Genomic DNA, 24,129 nt, shown 5'->3' with positions numbered 1-24,129 from the left:
TGGGCATGGAACTGTCAAATTAGCAATCTGTAAACTGCTATGCAAGCCTTAGTGGCTGAAGAGTGGGATATTAATACTATAAATAAATAAAATATATACAGATGGTAGAGCCAGCCCTGTTTCCCAGATACATAGCTCCCTCTTGAGAGGCATTTCCTGCACCACTGGCTGCAGCTCCATGCCCATCTCTTGCATGCATTTCCTCCAAGGCTTACCTGTGCCCAGCTGAGGTTCTTATTGGTGAGGTGATAATGAACCATGCCCTGGTGCTCATGTTTCAGGACACTCCCTGGAAGAAGAGAAAAAAGAGTTTTCCATGTTTTCCAATGGTAAGCAAAGGATCCCCAGAAAAGTGGCTAAAGATACTTGAATTTGCTCTGAGCTGCTAACTGATCAAGCACTTGAGATATGGCCCCTGTCTGCCCAGGTTAGGCTTCCTGACTTCAGGAAAGGAGATAATGATACTACTGGCCAATGTTACAGGGTTATCATATGGAATATGTACAGGAGAAATGCAATATGAAAAATGCAAAGGAGCCATTTCAAATAAGTGTTTGAAAGGATCTGTAGGATCGGAGCCTTTGGTCTCTACATCAAAACTCCATCCCACACAATGTACCTGGGAAAGTTTTCTCCACAAATATCTTGAAGGCTTGCAGGTTGTTCTCCTCATCGCTGTGGGTTTTTGCCAGTAGTGTGTACCCACTGCCAAATTTGCTCTTCAGGTGCTGAGGGCTGCCCAAGCATTTGAACTGCCCATTCACCATGATAGCCAGTCTGGTACACAAGGCCTCACATTCCTCCATGCTGTAGAACATAAGAACAAACCAAAACGAAATCAAACACCTCCAAGCAAAAACAGAGGTCTCGGGCTGCTTCAGAAACAAGGCCCCTTAGTAATGGTAGTAAAATCTACTTTCAGTCAACCAGATGATATCTAACAGCTAAGAGGCAACAGGATTTGGGGAGGATCCAGTTAGAATGGATTCTCATGCAATGAAGAAAGAACCAGCGCTTCCTCCTCTCCACCTCCAAAGCGAGGCAGAGAAGAAAACTATTCTTGGACAGAAATTTGAAAAGTTTTGTAAAAATAAAACTCCTAGAAATTCCCAACCAGCATGCGAGTTGTGGTCCAAAAAAGTAACTTTCCCAAACTCTGTTCCTGCATAGCCTCCATCCCTTCAGGAGAAATCTAAGCTATGCATGTAACAGGGGAAAATACTTTGGCCAGGGGACCCTAGGCTCATCTTCACCAGAATAAATGATCACAACAATGTATATAAGTATGTTATTAAATGCATATGTGCATCTTTTTCCACATGTGTGTGAGAGCACATGCCGGCATGTACACATGCACATCCTTTTAACATTTTTGTAAGGGACTCAGAGGTTCCATGAACCTCCAAAAAATGATGCCTGAGCATCTAGACATCCTAGTGGAACCAATGGATTCAAACTACAAGACAAGAGATTCCATCTAAACATTAGGAAGGACTTCTTCCTGACAGTAAGAGCTGGTTGACAGTGGAACAGTCTGCTTCAGAGGATGGCTGAATCTTATTTTTGGAGGTCTTTAAGCCGAGGGTGGATGGGCATCTTTCAGAAGGGCTTTTGCTAATTATTCCTGCATGGCAGAGGATTAACCTAGATGACCCTTGTGGTCCCTTCCTACTTTAAGATTCTATGATTCTAAAAGAGAACATCAATAGCTTTTTAGGAAATATTCCACCAAAACAGAATAACACATTTATGCTGTTCTTTTAACTTGCAACCCTTTACATCATTTCACTGTGCCTGGCCCCATAATAATCCTATAGGGCAGATGACCACAACTCCCCATATACATATTTAGGAACTGAGGTGCCCACCTGTGAGAAGTGATAATGATGGACTTGCCACACTCCCGTGTCCTTGCCACCGCATCCCACAGCAGGCGCCTGGCCACTGGATCCATGCCAGTGGAGGGCTCATCCAGGAAAATGACAGGTGGGCCCCCAATCAGGGCTATTCCGGCACTCAGTTTCCGCTTGTTGCCACCACTGCAGAGGGAAATGGGGCAGCCATGAGAAGAGCAGTCAAAGTGGAACAGGTGGCCCAAAGGGCTCCATCCAGCCCAAGTGACTTTCAATGCAGGAGGTCCCAGGTTTGGTTCCCTGCTGCTTCAGGTAGGACTGGGAAGACTTCTGTCTAAACTAATCTATCTGTCTATCTTTGCTGTAATAAGCCATCACAGACTGCCCAGCTGTGGATGCTGTCACTCTCAATGAAAGACAGTGGCATAACTAGGGGGGTGCGGACCGCACCGGGTGACACCCTAAGGAGGGGTGACACCACTGCTCTTCAAACACCTACCATTGCTAAGGATTCTGTATGGTGTGAAATAGAAGGAGATCAGTGGAGGGGAGGGGGTGACACCATGAGTCACTGCACTGCGTGACACCAACCCTAGTGACACCACTGATGACAGATGTACATTCAAGCCATACATGACACCAAATGAATCTCTGAATCAGGGATTAGGATTTTTTGTTTCCTTAAAACACCTCCTGAGACAGAGGAATGGAGGGAAGTTGCACGACATTTGTGCAATAGAGTACCAATGACTTTCTGAGCCAAGACCAGAGGCTTGTCCAATAACCATCCCATCCCAGCAGCTGGATGGCCTGCCAGCTTCCCGTCTCACCTGTATGTCCTGACAAGCTTGTTTGCATGGGGCTCCAACAGCAAACCTCGGAGCATGTTCTCCACACAGCTGCCAATGTAACGTTCTGGGATGCCCCGCAGTCGGGCATACATGCTCAAGGTCTCTCTCCCAGTCATGTGGTCCAAAAGGGCATCAAACTGAGGGCAATAGCCAATCCGCTGCTGGGCCTGAATGCAAGTTAAACAATGAGACAAGGCCACCAGTTAGCCCACTTACTGAAGATTTTAGTGTTTCACCAAAGTCAAGAGACATCCTTTCCATGGCTGACCTTATCATCAGGCAGAGTAATACAACTATCTTGGGTAGGAGATGTTTACATCTCTCTTTTGCCTCCTCTCCCATCCCTTGCCTGACAAAAGTAGAAAAAAGTCTGCCAAAAGTATCTGCCACATGTGTATAATGCAATTGGTTGCAGAATAAAAATAAAATATCAGTTTTATTTTGCTGAAGCCTGACCCTGATCTACCATTTACAAGCTGCAGTTTTGACTGCATTTCAGTTTTTATTTCTATAGAAAAGAAAGGTATGTACAGATGGCCCTCCACATTTGCAACTTCAACTTTTGTGGATTTGATTATTTGCGGTTTTGATTAACATGTTCTCTCTAGGAATCTCTTAAGCCCTCCAGTGCAACTCTGCCAAAAGTTAACCATAGAGTTGTGCTGGAAAAACTACAAGTTCCTAGAGAAAAGAATACTTTAGGCATTTGTAGGTCTTCTAGCATGATTCTATGATGAACATCTGGCAGATGTTGACCACAGAGTTGCACTGGAGAACCTGGAGATTCATGGAGAGGTGTTCTCTTAGGTAGAAAGAATGTCGTTTTTTTTAATTTGCAGTTTTTCCACATTCATGGGGGTCCTTTACCCCTAAACCCAGCAAATATGGAGTGACCACTGTACTCTTGTAATTATATGGCTGCATATTTCCTACTTTGGAGACACAAATATAATAATACTGTATTATTTTTTGTTAAAAGGACAGCTTTAAACCCATCTATTACCTTTTTGATATTTGCCAAAATGCTGTGCCCATCCACATAAGCGTCTCCTGATGTGATGCTCTCGTCCCCTGTCAGCATCTTAAAGGTGGTGGTCTTGCCTGCCCCATTGAAGCCAAGGAGGCCAAAACATTCACCCTTGCTCACTGCCAGAGAGATCCTGTCCACAGCTAGGCACAAGTCCCTGCTGCTGTACACCTGGAAGAGCAAAGCACTAGGTTATGTGGGGAACTAGCCATGGCTCATCACAGAGAAGTGGGTTCACAGCCATATTCTAGGGACTGGATTCCTCTGAGGCTTTGGGTGGAAACCTGTAGGCAAACCTTCAATCTGCCAGAAGTGGGGTCAGTGGCAACCCTGACCCAGGGTTTACAGGGTTGAAATGCTAGGACATTTTCATTAGGAGTGATGGTGTCATCTGTAGCCCTCACCTTCCAACCAGGATGACCAGATGCCACAACCGCAAGGAAGGACAAGGCACCGTAAAATGTAAGACATTCAAAAAAAGTCATACATTACAAAATAAAAGGGTTTTAGGCAGAAAAATGAGCTGAATATCACCCTGAAAACAAAATCCTTAAATTTGGGGGAGGAAGGTGGTTCTGGGGGCTATGGGGCATCTGGGGGTCTTCAGGGGCTGCACTTGACCCACTCCAGCTCTAAATGTAGCTTCAAGTTTAGAAGTTCCATGGGATGTCCAGAAGCATCTGTTCACCTTGGTAAGTTCTTTAATGACAAGAGGACTATTCAAGGATGAAAGTGATGATGTTGGCGATTCTAAAACCTTCTTCCTCTCATCTGCCACATCCCGGTCTTCTGGTAATACAGGGACTCTATTCAACAGCATGACCTGACATGGGAAAAGACAAAAGAAAGCAAACCATGAGTGTATGAAGAGACAGAAGCATCCTTTCCAAGAAAACAGAGAGATCCTGGCTAAGCAAACAGAACAAAATCCTTAAATTTGGATCTCATATATATCCAGTTAGTGGCAATTGCAGTATCTGGGTCCTGTTCTTCAGTTGGGAGACAAGAACAGCCATTTGTCTTCTGGACCTACAGCATACATTAGAGTATATCCATGATACTTGCTGGAGATCTAGGAGGGTGACAGCGTTTCCTTTCTCCCCCATGGATGTGTCCAGGTCACTCCGCCAAACTTTTCTAGCCACTAATCCATTTTCTTACCCATTTTCGCCTCCGATGCATTCCACAGAGAAGATTTCTCAGATTCCAAAGAAGGTTGGTCTCAATGAGGAACAGGAGAAGGATAAAGAAAAGACCCTGTGAAGCCATAGCAGTCAGGTATTTGCCTATCCCAGGGTTCTCCCAGGCAAAGTAATTGGGCTGGAAAGTAATATCTGGAAAGGTAGGAGATAAAAGGTATGATGGCAGGGGAAGAAGTTGGGAGATATTCAAATCCAATGCTGACAGTGCCACAGACCTCACAGATCTATTTGGACCTTATTTCAGTTTTAAAATAAATTATGCAAAACCAAAGTTAAGTGGTTTAAACATACCCATAAAAGGAACAACACAATTTAAATATATTAATTAAATCTATTTCTAAATTTTTAATATTTGGGTATCATATTAATAAAAGATATAAAACTGCTGTTCTATAATAATTATAATCCATTAATTAAAAGGACCCCTAAAAGATAAAGGAATTGAAGTTTTTTAATTTATCAGTACTAGGTAGAATTGATGTGAGCTGTAAACAACTTGAAGACACACAACTACTACTACTATTACTACTGCTGCTACTTTATTATTACTCTGATTTGGGAAAATACTGCTCCCAAGTACAGGTTTTTGCTTTTTGTTTTATGCTGGTACATAAGAATTAAAGATGAAGGGCACAATCCTACTCTCAAGAAGTATCTGATGCCCCAGTGCACTGTTTTCCAAACTTTGGTTCTCTAGATGCTTTGGAGCCCCAGAATTCCTGATGGTTGGCCAAATTATCTAGAGCTTTTGGGAACTGAAGTCCAAAACACACAGAAGACCAAAGTTTGGTCTGTCAATGGGAAAGAGTCAGGCATGTCCTTCATAGAATCATAGTTGGAAGAGACCCCAAGGGCCATCCAGTCCAACCCCATTCTGCCATGCAGGAACTCTAAATCAAAGTATCCCCGACAGATGGCCATCAAGCCTCTGCTTAAAGACATCCAAGGAAGGAGACTCCACTACAATCTGAGGGAGTGTGTTTCACTGTCAAACAGCCCTCACTGTCACAAAGTTCCTCCTAATGTTTAGGTGGTATCTCTTTTCCTAGAGCTTGCATGCATTGCTCCATGTTCAAGTCTCTGGAGCAGCAGAAAACAAGCTCCTTGGAGGGAGCGACCTGCCCATTTATTCAAGACTGTACATCAGTGAGGGAGCCAAAGAAACTAATTAGGGAATCCTTAAACCACAAACCACAAGGTTGTGAGTTCAATACCAGCCAGGGGCTCAGGGTCGACTCAGCCTGGCATCCTTCTGTCGGTCACTAAAATGAGTACCCAAGCTTGTTGGGTTGTTATTAGCTTGTTATTAGCTTACACATTGTTAACTGCTTAGGGAGTGGTTAAGTGCACTGATACGTGGTATAGTAATGTACTTGCTATTGTTAATGCTACTCCATGTATAAATTATTTCAAAAAAAGGATGGACATGGCTACAGGAAGGGTGACATATTTCAATAAATTGCAGACCTGGGTTAGGTCCTATCCCGCTCTGCTCTATGATGTACAATCAAATGTCAGTGACATCATGTCACATCTTTGACATCACACCACCTACCACCACCACCATGAACAGTCAATGATGTGGAGTGGGAATGCACAGCGTCACGTCAGAACAACAGTCACATTGGCTATAAACAACAGAGGGGAAGAGCTGAGTTTGACCCAAGGTGGCCATTTTCAGTTCCAGTCCCATGTTTATTGTGACATGGAGTTCTGATTGGCCGAGACCCCGACAAAGTGGACACCGAATACTCACTAAACACTTTGCAGATGACAGCAGCCTCAAAAGAGGAGGTACAGAACTGAATAAACTCGTAATTCTGGTAGAATTCGCTGATGCTTTGTCCCAAGCAATAGTTGGGCAGGATCAAAAAGATTTTATCCAACAGTCTTGAGAGATCCACCATGCCAAGTGCTAGAAGTCAAACACAGAGACATCTGGGAGTTAGCAACTGCAAGTCAAAACCAGACAAGATGGAGACATTACACATACTTACTTGCTTGTCTGTCCTGTACAAATATAACAGAGTGGACCATTTTGCCCCTTCAGATGCAGTTGGCCTGCAGCTCCTGAGCGCCTTACCTGGAATGCTCATGATAGTGACGGCTAGGAACGTCGCTGTGCCGGAAAGGATATTGAAGATGGTGAGGCGTGTGTAGGCTGTGGAAGCCACAGAGAAGAAGAAGCTGAGGAGGTACATGAGGGGGATGATAGCCCAACCATAAAGGAGAAAAATCTGCATCACGTCTACAAGATGGCTGTCTTGGGTGAAAGCTTTCACGTCAAATGCTTGGAAAATCACCTGGAGCATCAGACAACGTACAATGAAATTAGAATTAAGAACACAAAATGCTGCCTTATACTGGAAGCAGATTATTGCTCCACCTCGAATGGTCTACCCTGACTGCCAAGAGGTCTCTAAGCTCTCAGGAGGATCAAGGGCTTTCTTGTCTTCACTACCCAACCTTTGTAACTAGAAATGACAAGGGTTGAATCTGAGGTCCTCTGGATGCAAAACAGGTACTATATCACTGAGCTTGGTAGGGCTTATATTAGAGCCAGGCAGTGGTCTGAATGTTGGACTATGACTCTAGAGAACAGAGTTCGATTCATAGGTCAGCCATGAAACCCACTGGGTGGCCCTGGGCAAGTCATACTCTCTCAGCCTCAGAGGAAGGCACTGGCAAACCTCCCCTGAACAAAGAAAGTCCCATGATAGGTTTGCCTTAGCATCGCCATAAGTCAGAAATGATTTGACGCACCCAATGACAGTAGAATATTCCTCCCTACAAAAACATGCACATTTAAACCCCATCCCCAAACTTTGGAATCATAATATTGAAAGGGATCTCAAGGACCATCTACTCCAATCCCCAGCATGTGCAGGAAGCCACCACTAAAGCCCAGCCTAAGAAGTGACCAACAACCTTTGCATAAGAACATCTAACAAAGGATCAGGTAGCCTTGCTTCTCTTGGCTCAATTTACTGGAGTTCTTTTGCCAAATGAGCAGCAATTATGCTCACAGTAAGGTGTTTTTAGGAATGGCACACGTGCAAGTTACATGAGACAGACTCACCAGCATGAGCACGCAAGGCGTGAGGAAGTTGATGAGGTCCCACAGAAGAGCAGAAAGCCAGAAATTGATAACATAGACTCCGCTGACAAACTGGACATGCTTGGCTTTGATGGCCCTCTCGCTGACCAAGAGGAGTGCGAAGGTGCTGGACAAGGAAGCCATCCCATAGAGTAAGTTGATTGCAATGGCAAATCCCGTCTGGCCTCTAGAAAGACATTAAATGGCAACAAAGTCAGAGTGAAATTTAGTCATTGGAGAAGCTGGGTGCGGGATTCTGGATATCTGTATTCAAAAACAGAATTTTTTCACACCCTGGTTTTGGACTTCAGTTCAACCTCACATAACACAGTTTATGGTAAAGGATAATGGGAGTTATAGCTGAAAATGGCTGGAGGACCAAAGGTTCCTCAGTCTATAGAGAGACCTTGTAGCACCTTTAGACAAACTGAAAGAAGTTGACAGCATGAGCTTTCATAGACTTCAGTCTACTTCCTAAGTCCAAATACATCTGAGGAAGTAGATTGAAGTCTATTAAAGCTCATGCTGCCAACTTGAGAGTGAAGGAAGATTTATTTTCCCCTGCAGGAGAAAAATTGGTGGATTTGCTGGCTAAGGGAACATGTGCAGGAAGCCACCAAGGGCCCATATATGGCCTCAGGGCTATAAACTGTGAACTTCTGATTTATATATTGGATTCATGTACAGTGTGCCCGCGTTATATGCGGGCTCCCTATACATGATTTTCAGCTTATGCATAAAAGCCATGCAACAAGCATGCGCACCACTGTGCCTGAGCCCCATTAGTTTCAATGAGACTCAAGCTTATGTGTGTGTGTGTGGGGGGGGATTCAGAATGGATACCCCATGGAGGACAAGGGCACATTTTATTGTAATTATCATATAGTAAATGGGTATTTCTTTATTATTTATTAGAAAAACACTTGAATATTTGAGTCAAGTACATATATGTATGTATGTAAGTCTTTGGAGCTGTGTGGCATAGTGATTTGAGTGTTGGGCTACAACTCTGGAGACCAGGATTTGATTCCCAGATTGGCCATAAAATCCACTGGGTGAGCTTGGGCAAGTCATACTCTCTCAGACTCAGGGGAACGCAACAGCAAACCTCCTCCAAACTAATCTTAGCAAGAAAACCCCATGATAGGGTCACCATAAGTCAAAAACGACTTGAAGGCACAAAACAACAACAACAACAGCGAATAAATGTGTGTGTGTGTATATATACATTTAAAAAGAAGAAGCACGAATGCATCATTATCATCATCCTGAACTCACTCCATGAGCTGGTCCTTCGCTGTCTCAGTGACGTTGCGAGGCTGTGGGTAGTTAGCCACAGTGATGGAAGCATTTGGACCAACTAGCAGCTTCAGCAAAGCGTTGTCTGCCAACAGCAGTGCCGCAGCAGAAGAGTGAAACGCCTGGTTGTTGAAGAGAGCCGTGACTTGCATTTGGTCTTGGGTTTCTTCAAAAGAAGCAGCTGCAATGTAGTGTTCGTTGAAGGCACCGCCTTCGTCTGATGCTCGAGAAATCAGGTATTCCTGCAGGTTGCCTGCAACAAGTTTCATTTATGTGACAGGTTTCTAAGTGGTGAACGCAAACGAATACAGGAATAACCTGAACTTAACCACCATAATACAAATAGCTATAAGGTCAGCCATATAGCAGGACAAAAATTACTTTTACGACAAATTATAATGACAACTGGTAATCTTGTAATATGGTAATATTGATAATTGATAATATTGTGATAATTGGTAATACTGTAATACAAATACCAATCAGGTAGCCTTATGTTAGAACAAAAATTACTTGTATAACAAATGATAGAAGTTGCATTGTTTGTTCATTAATTGGATCATGAAAATTGGTTATAAAAGTAATTTTTGTCCTAACAGAAGGCTACCTGATTGCTATTCGTATTACAGTATTTCTAAGTAGATCTGATGTCACCAATATTAGATCCCCCCCCCTCCATTTTGCACTTATCTGTCCCAGTCTTGCTACTCACCCACCACTTCCAATGGTCCTTGGTGCTGAGCTTCGACTGTCTCCTGATACTGTGCCGCTAGCCTCTGGGCCAAGCTGGAGCCTTGCGAGGTGGAAAAAGGCACTGTTGTTCGGCCGTACGGAGTTAAAGTCATCTTTAGCAAGGGAGAGTCCCGAGGCCCGGGAAAAGTCTTGGCTACAATAAGGGCAAAGGCAGTAAAAATCAGAGGCACCAGGAACTGTGCTGCCACCATCTTCCAGTTGCGCCAACTGTATACAGCCCTCTTCATGAACATGGCATAAAACTGCTGGCAGCAGAGGTAGAACTGGGAACAAAAAGAGAAGGCAAAAATACGAAATAATAATAATAATAATAATAATAATAATAATAATAATAGCAGCTTACTTGCTAATTAGCTTACTTGCTGTTCACCGCTATGATCTTTGGAATAGCGGTATATAAATAAAACAAATTATTAAAATAATAATAATAATAATAATAATAAATTATTTATATCCCGCCCCTTTGAGGTCAATCGGGGCGGCTAACAATAATAAAATACAATACAACATATATCAAAATCTACTTCCCTCCCCCCCTTAAAAAGTTATTAAATCAATTATAATTAAAACCAACAAATTAAAACAACACCAACACATACGAGGCACTCTATTAATGCAACAGGTAACGAGCACTCTATTAATGCAACAGGTAGATAGGTGGGTTGATGGATGGTACATTATTACTGAAAAGGCTCCTGGAGCAGTTTATATTCAACCAGTAAAGGGCATTGCTTCCAGTCTAAAAGGTCATGACACAAAAGGAAAATTAGATGGGAAAGGAAGAGTAAAATTGCACCTAGTATTTCAGTGGAATACTCACACTTACTATTACAGTGGGCCCTTCCTATATACAAAGGGATTTTGGTCTGGACCCCCTTGCGTATGGCATAAGCTCAAGCCCCATTTGTGTTAATGGGGCACACCCGCACATGTGGCATGGCGCATGCACAATTCATTCTTCCGGGACTTGCCATCCGCATGACCTTGAGTCCACGTATGGCACGCCCGCACATGGCACAGGCACGCTATATATCTGCCCCGGCTATAGCCTGCCAGAATGACAACTGAGGGAGGAGTAATCTTTTAGACTAGTTTTTCAGGCCTTCCTAGGGCTCTTCAACCTCCCCCAGGACTAAAGCAGCATTTGAAATGTTTTTGTAAAAATTCAAAATGTCTCCTGCGCTGTGCCTTCTAAGAGGTGGCAGGAGAACTGACAAAACGACCACACCAGATGTAAACTAGAAAGAGCCAAGACCATGGTTAAATTGCTCTCTGCGATTCTTAGAGGGAGGGGGCTTTGGGGGTCTTTTAAAGCAATTTTTTAATGTTTTAAAAAAAGATATATTTTTTTGCAATTTTCTGAGGCATGATGATGCCCCTGGACCCTCAGGTAGTTGCCCCTCATGTGCCAAATGTTCCCACACTTGCAGCCTAAAACAGTGCAGCCCTGCAATAGTCATGATGCGACACTATTCTCCATTCATGTGTTCTTCCTTTTCTAATTCTTAGAGCTCACCCCTGTGTTTAGCTTAATGCTGGAGCAATCTTCCGTGATGAGAGCCCCACTGTCGTCTGTCATGTCTGTCATCCCACTCATGCTGCTGGAGTCGTCCATAGCCCAGTCATTGGAGCGCCGCTCATGCTGATATTGCAGAGCTGGCAACTGGATGGCTTGGATGTCCATGCTGGAATCTACCAGCTTGCCAACCCTGAAAGAAGGAGAAAGGATCCAGTTAGACGAGGGACATCTATGTCATTGCTATGTTTTTATATACAAGTTGAGTCTCCCTTATCTGAACTGCTTGGGACGAGAAGTCTTTTGGATTTCAGAATATTTACATATACATAATGAGATATCTTGGAGCTGGGACTGAAGTCTAAACATGATATTTTTGTTTCATGTACACCTTACACACACAGCCAGAAGGTAATTTTAAACATAATGATTTTAAATATTTTTGTGCATGAAACAAAATTTGGGTACATGGAACCAAGAGAAAGAAAGCAAAGGTGCCACTATCTCAGGCCTGTTACAGACTGCCAAAATAAAGCTGCTTCGGGTCTCTTTGGAGGTATGCTGTTTAAATGATGCATGCATCCTAAGAATCCGGAAGCTGCACCAAAGCTGTCCTCCAGTGCTTAAGAATGGAGTGTGGCTTTGGCGCGACCTCTGGACTCTTAGGACCCATGCATCATTTAAACAGCATACCTCCAAAGAGACCCGAAGCAGCTTTATTTTGGCAGTCTGGAACAGGCCTCAGTCATCTATGTGGACAATTTTGGATTTTGGAATATTTTGGACTTTGGAATTCAGGATAAGGGAAACTCAACCTGTATATCAACTCCACAAGTTGTATATCCACTCCACAGAGTTGGCATGTACAGATAAATTCCACATCTGCTCCTCTTTGTACATGCATTTCAGAGTAAGATTAGATTTTGTATTCACAGCCTGCACTTTCAAAACATAGCTCTCTTCTGCTCTAGTATAGGGAATACAATACTATTCCTTCAGGCTTTCTGTGCTATTAAATTAACTTTTTTATATTTAGTTTTTCTGCCAATGTTTCTTCAAGGAATACACACTCATACTGCTGTCTTTACTTTCATTTTATCCTCCTGTGAAGTATTTGAATATATGAGCAGCTGGTCCAAAGGCACCCAGTGAGTGTCCCAGCTGCTTACCTAAGGAAAACCTCCTCCATGGTAGTGACTGAGGCTCCGTAACTGGCAATGCCCAGCTCTTCTCGCCGTAACTCCAGCTCTGTAAAAAGAGCCTCAAACCTAGAAACAGCAGAAAGTGAAGAGGAAACAAGAAAGAACAACTGAGGAAGGAGACCAAGTGTACAAACATTTATGCCCCAATCTCTAGTTAGTCTCAAGGTGCTACAAGATCCCTTTGCATAAAGGAAGAACAAGATCATTCCAAATATATTCCTAGCAATCTCTATAATCTATAGCACACAAGAGCAATACTATTTATTCTTCAGACTAAGGGATTTAACTTTTGTGTTTAAAATAGGGATGGAGAACCACTGCCTTCCAGATGTTTGGGACCAGAAGTGCCTTAATCCTTTCTCATTGCCACATTATGTGGGTCTCATGGTAGCTGTAGGCCAAAATATATTGAGGACTAAAGCTTCACCACCTCTTACTGTGGCCTTCCCAATGGAGGTGGACTACAGAGGCCCTTTGGTATCAACACAGTTCTGTTTCTTGGACCTCCTGTGGATATCAAAATCCACGGATGCCCACGTCTCATCCAATACAATGGCATAGTGAAATGGTGTCCATTATATAAAATGGCAAAATCTAAGGTTTGCTTTTTGGAATTTATTTATATTTAAAATATTTTCAAGCTGTGAATGCTTGAGTCTGAGGATAAAGAATCTGTGAATATGGAGGCCATCTGTATAATCTCCTGGTTGTCCTTGACCACTGACCCTCTTGGCCAGGGCTGATGAGAACAGAGTCTAGAAGACCACAGGTGCCCCAAATCTTGACCTACACAATGACAACTTCCTATAGGCTTTGGTCTGAACCTTTTCTTCAGTTTGGTCCTGAATTTTCTTGAAATTCAGAGACCCAAGTTTCACAAGAGTCCATGCTCACAGCCATAATTTTTTGGCCTGTGCGCAACTGTCTCCTCTCCTCTGCACCTCCAGTGGTTACATCAGACAACCTTACCTGTGTGTACTTTCTTTGGGAAGGATGAAAGAGAGCTCTGCTCCAGCATTGCTTTCCAAGGTGGCTTTGGGCACATAATGATGGATGAGACGGGAGATCTCTCCAAGGTTACAGTATGGCTCTTTCACCATCACCATGTGGTATCCTGCACCTAGAAAGCAGCACAGTGGGAAAGGAAGACTATATATATATGAAGCTGTCTGATGCTGCACTAGAACACTGGCCTATCTTGTTCAGTGACATTGACAGTGATTGACAGCAGCTCTCCAGGTTTTCAGTCTTTCCCAACCCTTCCTGGAGATGCTGAGGACCAAACCTGGACTTTCTGTATGTAAAGTAAATGGTGCCCCATTGAACTATAGTCCTTTTTTCAGCCCTAAGGAACATAAAAAGCTGGGTTATACCAAATCTGATCCATCTAGTTCATATTGTTTACACTACCAGTAGTCATCCAGTTTACACTACCAGTAGTCATTTCAGGCAGTAGTAGACTTTTCCAGTTCTCTCTTTGGAACTGAACCTTGGTTATTTTGTATGCAAAGCAAGTGGGCTACCACTGAGCTATAGCATTGTCCCTATTCCACTGTGACTGATACAATCAGAAAAAATATGCATATATACCAAAATGTGTTTAGGTTGTATAGAATGCACTGGCCACAGACTGTTATTACCTTGGCACAGATTCTTTTTAAAACAAAAAACAAAGTGACAAAAAAACCAAAGTATTTGCACTCAGAGCATTCAAATATAACCAAACACCTACTTCTACCCAATACTGGTCACTAGCTTCACACAGTGGCAGTCTGGTATGGTACTGTTAAAAGGGTGGGCTGATGCAAAAAAGAGGGTTCCTAAATCTTCCGCAATGGCACCAGAAAGGGAATTTCAACTGGTGTGTCTTGTCGTGCAAACTCAACTTGTTGGTATTGCTTGTTCTCTCAACAAATCTTGCCAAGAAAATCGCATGATAGGTTTGCCTTAGTGTCGCTGCAAGTCGGAAACAACTTGAAGGCAAACACCACCACCACCAGAAGCAACTGGAGCAATGATTCCCAAATTCTGGTCTTCCAAGTGTTCTGGACTTGAGCTTCCAGAATACCCAGCCAGTTTGGTAAACAGTCAGGAATTCTGGGAATGGAAGTCCAAAACATCTGGAGGAACAAAGTTGAGAATTGCTGAATTAAGGGTTTTTGCTATAACAGGGAAAAGGGCTATAATGGGGGAGACCCAAATTCAAATCCCCACATAGCCATGAAACTCACTGGATAACCTTGAGTCAGTTGCACTCTCATGGAATCATAGAACTGGAAGAGACCACAAAGGCCATCCAGTCCAACCTCCTGCCATGCAGGAACTCACAATCTGTCAACCTAATCTACCTCACAGAGTTATTGTGCAGATAAAAACGGAGAAAAGAACCATATAAACTACCTCGAGCTCCTTGGAGGGAAGTTAGGGTATAAATTTAAAGTGCAGGAGCCCTGCTTTTTAAAAATCTTTGCTCAATCTAATGGGTAGGAGTAAGCCAACAAGGCCACCCCACTCTGCAGACCCCAGTTCCTAGGCAGGCTGCTTCGAGTCCAGAATTATTGCTGGCAGAGGGAGGATTCCCCTTACCGTATTTATGTTTGAGGAAGAGGGAAGACCCGCAGCACTGGAGTTCCCCCTTAGCCATGATCGCAATGCGGTCCCCTAGGAGATCGGCCTCATCCATGAAGTGCGTCGTGAGCAAGATGGTGCGCGTACTCCGCTGCTGCTGTAGAAGATCCCAGGTGGCTCGGCGAGAAACGGGGTCCATGCCTGAGGTCGGCTCATCCAGCATCACCACCTGGATGGCATGGAGAGGACATCTCAGTGCCAAGTGGAAAGCTTGGAATTTTTACTTTTCTTTCTACTTCTTTTTGTATATACAGTGCAACTGAATCATAAGCAGGTGAGCCTTATGCGGCTTCAAGCATATGCTGGAAGTCACGTCGGAAGAAGCACTGCCGAGCACCAGAAACAGTAATGGTGCATGCACTTCTGGCACACCCCGAGTGGCTTTAATGGGGCTTGAGCGTACACGGAATTTCCCTTACGCAAGGGGTCCGGAACGGATCCCCCGCGTAAGGTAAGGGACCACTGTATGTATGTTTGTATAATATTTTACAAAGTTGCATACTCTCCAATATCATTCTATTGTTTTCCATCACATATATTAAATACACAATATAAAAAATAATCAAAGCTTATTACATCGTTCCAAAACGTTAAACCTCCAGTTTGAAAACAAAAATAAACCAAATTAACAAGCACAGTATCCCTGACAAAAAGACCCTTAGCTTCTAACTAAATCTGATCCTTTGTCATTTTGTCTTTTCTACTTGTACACTACAAGAGTCCTCCAATTCTAATACCAATATAAACTTTAAACCGTAATACTTGGTTGCTACCACCATCTCTTTTTGCAAACTTCAGATATGGGAAACCCTATGACCTCTACAGTGGTACCCCGGGATACGAATTGATCACGTTACGAAATTTCCGGGTTACGAAAAAGTTAGATTGGAAAAAACTGTTCCGGGTAACGAAAGATTTTTCGGGTTACGAAATTCATTTCGGCGCGAAATTTGAATGCGAAGCGCGGCTAGCGGCTTTCCAGCGCTAACGGAAAGCCTTTTCGGGTTGCGAAATGTATCGGGTTACGAACGGCGCCGCGGAACGAATTAATTTCGTAACCCGAGGTAGCACTGTATTTGTTTTTCTATATCCTCATCATTCAACCAAGCGGTTAGCCTGTCCATGTTCTTGCATGTCAAATAAAGTTTTATAAGACAGTCATCTATCGTTGGCCACTGGCCATGCTGGCTTCAGTATCCTGGGAGGTGTACTTCAATAAAGTAAACTGTCCAATCTACAACTCCTAGGTCTCCCTTTGCATTATGAAAGGAATGGGCCATGTCCTGATCTGCAAGGAAATGGCTCTGAGAGATCAATTTATCCTGCAGTCCACCCAGGATTCTCAATATATAAACCCAATGACCAAGCAAACAGTCAAACGCACAGACTTGCCTTAGAGTCCCCAATGAGTGCAATGCCAATAGAGAGTTTCCGTTTCATCCCCCCAGAAAGTGCCTTCGACAGACAGAAGCGTTTCTCCTCTAAGTTGAGGATATGCAGAATGCGGCTGATCTCATCTGGGCACTTCTCCACAGGGAATCCTTTCAGCTGAGAAAATACAGAAAGGGGAAAACATAAGGATTAAGCAGTGGGAAATATATTTTCTCCCTTGTTCCTAATTCAATTTAAACCAAGTTAAAATAAAAACCAACTTTCTAGCTCTTGTGGTCAAAAGGTTTTTAGAAGGTGAAAGGCTGTTGCATATGCACTTCCTTGGGCTGTGAGCACATTTGTGTATCCTTTTACTTTGTGACACAAGCTCTCATACTGATGTGTGGATCACAAGTGATGGGGTGTCACTGTTTTTTAGTATTACTTTAAAAAATACTCCATGAGAGCTAGAAACATGGTTTTCTTTTTAACTTTATGAAAGTTTCCCTACTTTTGAATCTGTACTAGAGCCACTTTTTAAGCAACGTGATAGTGATCATTTATGGGAAGGACTGGTTTTCTTCCAGTCCTGATAACAGTCCTATAGCACTGGGGTTTTTCTGAGGAAGAATTATAGATCTGCTGAAGTCATATAACACTACAGTTATTTTACAGCCATATGATCTTGGTGGGTTACAACCAGAGGAACAAATGGGCACAGGTAGACTGAGATACAGAAATGCTGTAACATTTAAGAAACAATTACCCCAGAATAGAAGTACAGGTGTTCTTCCACTGTCATTTGATCGAAAAGGACATCATGCTGGGGGCAAAGGCCAAGGCTTTTTCGGATCAGTATCATGTCCTGAGAAATCTCATACCCATTGATGTATGCCTGGCCACTTGTAGGAGGATACAGCCCTGAATAGCAACAGACATTAAAAAGACAGAGAGAGAGAGAAGTATTCAGGTTAGTAATGAATGTGTTGCTGTTGTTGTGTGCTTTCCAATCGTTCCTGACTTATGGCAAGCCTATCACAGGGTTTCTTTGGTAAGATTCGTCAGAGGCGGTTTGCCACTGCCATCCTCTGAGGCTGAGAGACTATGACTTGCACAAGACCACCCAGTGGGTTTTCATGGCCAAGCAGAGATTCAAACATGGTCTTAAATGTCTCTACGCTAATGCACAGAGCATGGGAAATAAGCAAGATGAACTCAAACTCCTAGCACAAGAATGCAAATATGATATAACAGGCATCACTGAAACCTGGTGGGATGAGTCTCATGATTGGAATGTAGAAACAGAGGGGTATATAACCTTTTTAAGAGAAACAGACCAAGCAGGAAACGAGGAGGAATAGCATTCTTTGTCAGGGATATTTACACCAGTGAAGATGATTCTATGAAACCCAGGTCTTCAGAGTCATAGTACATATCACAGCTGATACAATGGCCTTTTCTAGTCTCAGCTCAACCTCACCTGTCAGCATGGACAAAGTGGTTGTTTTCCCAGCACCGTTGTGCCCCAAAAGCACTGTGATCTGTCCCTCGTACATATTGAGGGTCAGGTCCCGCACGGCCTCTCTGGTCTTGCCTCCCACCTTGAATACCTATGGACGGGAATAAAGAAAAGAGACATTCAGAGGTACTTTCTATGAGTGTTTTAGTAAGAGTAAATCAGACATGACAGGCATCACTTTAAGTGCTGTAGCGCTATTCTATGGAATCCTGGGATTACAAGGTATATAGGGCCTAAACAGACAGGCCAAAATAAATCTGCTTCAGGTCACTTTGGAAGTATGCTGTTTAAATGATGCATGCGTCCTAAGAGGCCAGAAGGCACGCCAAAGCAATGCTCCAGTCCTAAGGACTAGAGTGCAGCTTTGGCACAGATTCTGGCCTCTTAAGATGCATCTGTCCTTTAATAAACAGCATACCTCCAAAGTGACCTGAAGCAGCTTTATTTTGGCCTGTCTGTTTGGGCCCATATATAGTCAATGTATTACTTGTAACTTGTTACTTCCAGACTCTGGTCTGCATGTCTTTTTGGAAGAACACAAGAACTCTGCAAGACAGCAGCTGAGTTTTAAAGATGTGAACACAAGAGGAGGTTGTGAGTTTTGTATGTTGGTGAGGAATCTCCCAAATCTGGATCTCTATACAATATACACTGCACCATACAAGTTCTACTGGGTAATGCCTGGAGGAACGTACCTTTGAGAGGTGTTTAATTTTTATGCCTGAGACCAGGTCCAATGGTTCTTCCTCTATGTATTGACTTTTCAGAGCCTTCTCTGGATCCTCTTCCTCTTCTTTCTCCTTTCCCAAAACTGTCTGAGGACTCCCACACCAATACGAAGGCTAAGGAGATATAGAAAAATGTATTTTTGAATTATTTATTTTTTACCCTCATTCTACTCCACTGAACTTTGTAGCTTGTAGACAAATCCATTCATTATCAATTTAACTGACACAGAAGGATATTTATATCTGAAATGGAAGGTTTTTTGTGGCCATGTTCTAGAAGAGTTTATTGCATCCTCTGCAGATGCCAGCCTCAGATACTGGTGAAACGTCAGGAATAAACTCTTCTAGAACATGTCCACATAGCCCCCAAAACCCACCAAAAACTATGATATTTATATCTGTTTATTTTTGTATCTCAATAGAATAGTCTTAAGAGTGCTTCAACCCAAGTTGTTTAGGGCTTTATTATCATAATCTTCACTTTGATTTGTGCCCAGAAACAAAGCAATATCCAGTAAAGCTGTCATAAGTGTGTTTCTATTTTAACATGCTGTATTCCATCTCAAGCCTTGAGGAGAGGCAGGAAAGAAATAAAACTTATTAATATTTATGATGATAACAAATGCAGTCCCATGCTCTTTCCCTCTGGCTTCCACATGCATTGAAAAAACCCAAGCATGAAAGAATTATCTCCTACAAGAAGATGCCATTGTTCCTGTAAATGTCTTTAAAGTATATTGTGACAGAAGTTTGTATACTGTAGTAGCAAACCTTAAAAGAAGTAAAACAGCAAATATTGCAGAGTAGATTCTCCACAAGAGAAATGTGCTATGTGTGCAAATGCATGAGAACCAATATTGCAAGCCTCAATTGCTCAGTCCCAAGTGCTGGGCTGTTTCTGTGCCCAGCAAACCCAAAGACTGGGCTCTTTGCTCTTGGCACACTTTGAACTCTTTCCCCGCCTACAAAACAGCTGACCGGTGGTTCTCTGAAGAGGGCAAGACTCACCATTATGAAGAAATACCAGGGCTGTGGGATGCCATACTCTCCTGGGAAAACAGCCTCCACATACCAAGCCACCAAGCCGTACAAGACGGAGTCGAGGAGCAGCATTCCCAGCACATGGGCCACAGTGAAGTTATCATCCACACTGACCGGCTTCATAAGGTCCCTCCACTGCACTCCACTGCCTGAAGGGGAAACATCCATTTGAGATGCCACCATGGACAACAAAGCCAGTGTGGTATAGTGGTTAAGAGCATTGGGTTGGGACTTCAGAGATCCAGATTCCAGTCCTCACTAAGGGATAGGACATGGGTCGGCAACCTGCGGCCCACGGGCCGGATCCGGCCCGCGGAGGCTTTTTAGCTGGCCCGCAGCATCAGCCACTGCCGCCGCTGCCACCGAATGTGGCTTTTTGCCTCTACGGGCGCCACCATTTTTTCGCCCAAAATGGCGGCGAAGTCTCGCGCGACCTTCCCTGAGGTCGCGTGAGACTTTGCTCCATTTTGGGAGAAAAAATGGCGGCGCCCATAGCGGTGAAGTCTCGCGCGACCACAGAAAAGGTCGCGCGAGACTTCACTGCTATGGGCAGCGGGCCTTTAAGAGACCCGCTGCCGCCGCTGGAGTCCCCAAACGGGGCTCCGGAGGCGGCAGCGGGCCTTTAGGAGACCCGCTGTCGCCGCTGGAGTCCCCAAACGGGGCTCCGGAGGCGGCAGCGGGCCTTTAGGAGACCCGCTGCCGCCGCTGGAGTCTCCAAACGGGGCTCCGGAGGCGGCAGCGGGCCTTTTGGAGACCCGCTGCCGCCGCTGGAGTCCCCAAACGGGGCTCCGGAGGCGGCAGCGGGCCTTTAGGAGACCCGCTGCCGCCCCAGGAATCCCCAAACGGGGCTGTGGAGGCGGCAGCGGGTCTCTGAGAGGCCCGCTGCCATCCCTGGAGTCCTTCAAGAGGCCTCCAGCGGCGGCAGGGGGTCTCTTAGGGGCCCGCTGCCGTCCCTGGAGTCCTCCAAGAGGCCTCCGGCGGCGGCAGGGGGTCTCTGAGAGGCCCGCTGCCGTCCCTGGAGTCCTCCAAGAGGCCTCCGGCGGCGTCAGGGGGTCTCTTAGGGGCCCGCTGCCATCCCTGGAGTCCTCCAAGAGGCCTCCGACGGCGGCAGGGGATCTCTGAGAGGCCCGCTGCCGCCCCTGGAGTCCTCCAAGAGGCCTCCGGCGGTGGCAGGGGGTCTCTGAGGGGCCCGCTGCCATCCCTGGAGTCCTCCAAGAGGCCTCCGGCGGCGGCAGGGGGTCTCTTAGGGGCCCGCTGCCGTCCCTGGAGTCCTCCAAGAGGCCTCTGGCGGCGGCAGGGGGTCTCTTAGGGGCCCGCTGCCATCCCTGGAGTCCTCCAAGAGGCCTCCGGCGGCGGCAGGGGGTCTCTGAGGGGCCCACTGCCGTCCCTGGAGTCCTCCAGTGCTGGTGGGCCCCGCCGGCTTTTTTGCCAGCCTCTGACGGGGCCTGGGGCCATGTCACGGGCTGGCAAAGAGGGGGAGGCCTCCAGTGCTGGCAGCCCCCACCAGCTTTTCTGCCGGCCTCTGACAGGGCCTGGGGCCCCATCAGGGGCCAGCGAAGATGGGGAGGCCTGGCCCCTGAAGGGTGGAAGCTCCGCCCCCGGCACGTGGCCCCGCCCCCTCAAGGGTGGAAGCTCCACCCCCGGCTTCGGCTCCCCAGTCGCATGAGGGAAAGCAACCCGGCCCCCGGCTCAAAAAGGTTGCCTACCCCTGGGATAGGAGATTCACACAGTAGACTTCGTACTGTAGCTTTCTATTTTTCTCAGCCTCACCTACCTCACAGGGTTGAGAGAGCAGCATATATGCCACCTTTAGCTCAGTGAAGAAAAAGTGCAATATAAATGTAATCAATAAGGACTAATAAATAAATAATGTAAAAATTCAAATTATTGATCTTCTTGCTGCTGACACATTTGTAAACTCTTCCACCAACCATTGTCTTATTTCTGAACCTGTATCTATTTCTGATGTTGCTGCCCCATCACATGAAACATCTTCACTGACAGTAAGGTGGAGAAAATAATTAATTAATTGCTACTCTTTAAGTACTATTACTAATTAGTGAAAAGGCTCTTATTCCAAGTTTGGAAATACAAAAATTCATTACTCGTTCAATGGTCAGAAGGCCTTACTATCCTATGTTCATATACTATGCATTTTCCCCCATGTCTTTCTTTTAATCATTTCTTTTTTAAATTTAAATTTTGAAAATTCAGCAATCTATTTTCAAAGTAGCATTAACTAATCATTACATTAAATATTAATGACAATGACTAATTATTCATTAAATCCTCTTCTTTCTCTTTCTATCCCCTGTCTAGTTGTGGAAAGCCAACTCACCTTTCCCTTCAAACATGCCAATGAGTTGTGCCCCCATGGCCATGGCGACATTGGAGATGAGGCAAGAAGAAAGCTTCTGGTTGTGACTCATGAGGTCGTAACGGGGGGAAATAAAGAAGTAGGGGATGTAGGAGAAAAAATAGAGGAATCCTCCAGCAGCTGCCGCCACATTTGCTGAAAATGCAAGGATGGACAAGCGAAGGGGAGAAAAGAAGGACAATATTCAGAGGGAAAAAAACATACTATGCACTTTGCTTTAATCTAGACAAACTGCAGTAATGACTGCAGCATGCAAGAGGAAGAGAAGAGAAGAAGAGCAAAGAAGGACCATATCCATCATGCCTGAAAGTGGGTAAGATACCTGAAGGAGATTGAGAAATACAACACAGAATTACAGTTTCCAAAAATTGCTTCCAACCCCACATCACCGAATCGAGCATCAGAGCTGGAAGAGACCGCCAGGGTCATCCACTTCAACCCCATTTTGCCATGCAGGAACTCACAATCAAAGCACTCCCAACCAACGGCCATCCAGCCTCTGTTCAAAAGCCTCCAAAGAAGGAGACTCCACCACAAGCCAAGGCAACGTGTTCCACTGTTGAACAGCTCTAACCGTCAGGAAGTGTAACTATCACAAGCCAAGGTTATCTAATGGTACATTTCTTCTGAACACAGGTTTCATTTAGCTAGTAAAAGTGAATAGACTTAGCGTTTTCTCAAGAATGTCCTGAATTTGTCTAAACCATCTGAATGAGTGGCCATCACTACATCTATCCATTCACCCCTCACTGTCTGATGAAGCACTTTCAAACAGCACTGGTGGTCCACATGTTTAAAGAGGCTGGATGGACAACTGTTGAGGATGCTTTGATTGTGAGTTCCTGCATGCCAGGGGGTTGGACTGGATGGCCCTTGGGGTCTCTTCCAAGCCTATGATTCAGTGATTCTATGAATGCTACCACTTGAGCACACATCTCCTCATAAAGAACTAGAATGTCGAGCGCAAGGCAAGCTTAACACTCTAGGTTTCTATGTGCAAGGTTATTTCTAGATGGGGCAGCACTTAATTAGGGTAGTTTTAAAAATGTCTTGCTGTTTCATTGTTGTTGATGTGTGCCTTCAAGTCGTTTCTGACTTAACATCAAGCCTAAGGCAACACTATCACAGGATTTTCTAGGGCTGACAGTGCATGCCCAAGATAACCCAGTGATTTCCCATTGCCACTCTGGGAACTGGACCCTGGTCTCCAGATATGTAGTTCAACACTCAAACCATTACACCATGCTGGCTCTTCTGTTTCATCTTGCTGCATGAACTGGTGCATAAAATTAAATTCAGAGGGTGAGCACAAATTTTGTGCAAGAGCCCACAAGCACAAATCAAGGGCCAAAACAAACAAGGGCTGAGATTGTCTTACAGCTGCCATGTATTGGCTACTTCTAGGCCAGAGATGGAAACTGTGACATTGTTGGACTGTCATTCTTAGCATCCCTCACCATTGGCTATGGCTGATAGAGGTGAAACCCACTATGTTTTCCCCACTATGTTTACCTGGGGAAATCTCCTCCTTGCATTCATGGGAGGAAGTGGCACACTCCTTATTGTAGCCTCTAATTAAAAGTGATGCTTCTAACACACGTACATTTTAAAACTAAGCATCTCTTTTGTATTCACTATCATCCACATCACTGAAACTCCCACAAA

At 44.5% G+C, this 24,129-nt stretch overlaps 1 protein-coding gene across 1 annotated transcript in view; it reads right to left on the bottom strand.

Annotated features, from left to right (window-relative positions):
* ABCA3 (ATP binding cassette subfamily A member 3) overlaps positions 1-24,129 on the bottom strand; it is a 62,576-nt gene that overhangs the window by 5,631 nt on the left and 32,816 nt on the right. The window contains exons 9-30 of the mRNA XM_089540735.1: positions 22,426-22,599; positions 20,055-20,236; positions 19,014-19,160; positions 18,280-18,409; positions 17,566-17,720; positions 16,821-16,976; positions 15,387-15,597; positions 13,770-13,920; positions 12,768-12,866; positions 11,599-11,791; positions 10,042-10,345; positions 9,309-9,582; positions 8,013-8,217; positions 7,017-7,236; positions 6,690-6,848; positions 4,893-5,065; positions 4,420-4,554; positions 3,708-3,902; positions 2,684-2,871; positions 1,869-2,039; positions 620-807; positions 216-289 (exon numbers count right to left, since the gene is read on the bottom strand). Coding sequence (XP_089396861.1) covers positions 216-289; positions 620-807; positions 1,869-2,039; positions 2,684-2,871; positions 3,708-3,902; positions 4,420-4,554; positions 4,893-5,065; positions 6,690-6,848; positions 7,017-7,236; positions 8,013-8,217; positions 9,309-9,582; positions 10,042-10,345; positions 11,599-11,791; positions 12,768-12,866; positions 13,770-13,920; positions 15,387-15,597; positions 16,821-16,976; positions 17,566-17,720; positions 18,280-18,409; positions 19,014-19,160; positions 20,055-20,236; positions 22,426-22,599 — 3,884 coding nt within the window. The remainder of the gene's footprint in view (positions 1-215; positions 290-619; positions 808-1,868; positions 2,040-2,683; positions 2,872-3,707; positions 3,903-4,419; positions 4,555-4,892; positions 5,066-6,689; positions 6,849-7,016; positions 7,237-8,012; positions 8,218-9,308; positions 9,583-10,041; positions 10,346-11,598; positions 11,792-12,767; positions 12,867-13,769; positions 13,921-15,386; positions 15,598-16,820; positions 16,977-17,565; positions 17,721-18,279; positions 18,410-19,013; positions 19,161-20,054; positions 20,237-22,425; positions 22,600-24,129) is intronic.

Source organism: Sceloporus occidentalis, unplaced genomic scaffold (assembly GCF_023333645.1).
Source record: "Sceloporus occidentalis isolate IW3139 unplaced genomic scaffold, rSceOcc1.0.p SCAF_10, whole genome shotgun sequence".
Lineage (NCBI taxonomy): Eukaryota > Metazoa > Chordata > Lepidosauria > Squamata > Phrynosomatidae > Sceloporus > Sceloporus occidentalis.
Note: the sequence above shows the minus strand (reverse complement) of the source record. Positions and strands in the feature narration are given on the sequence as shown.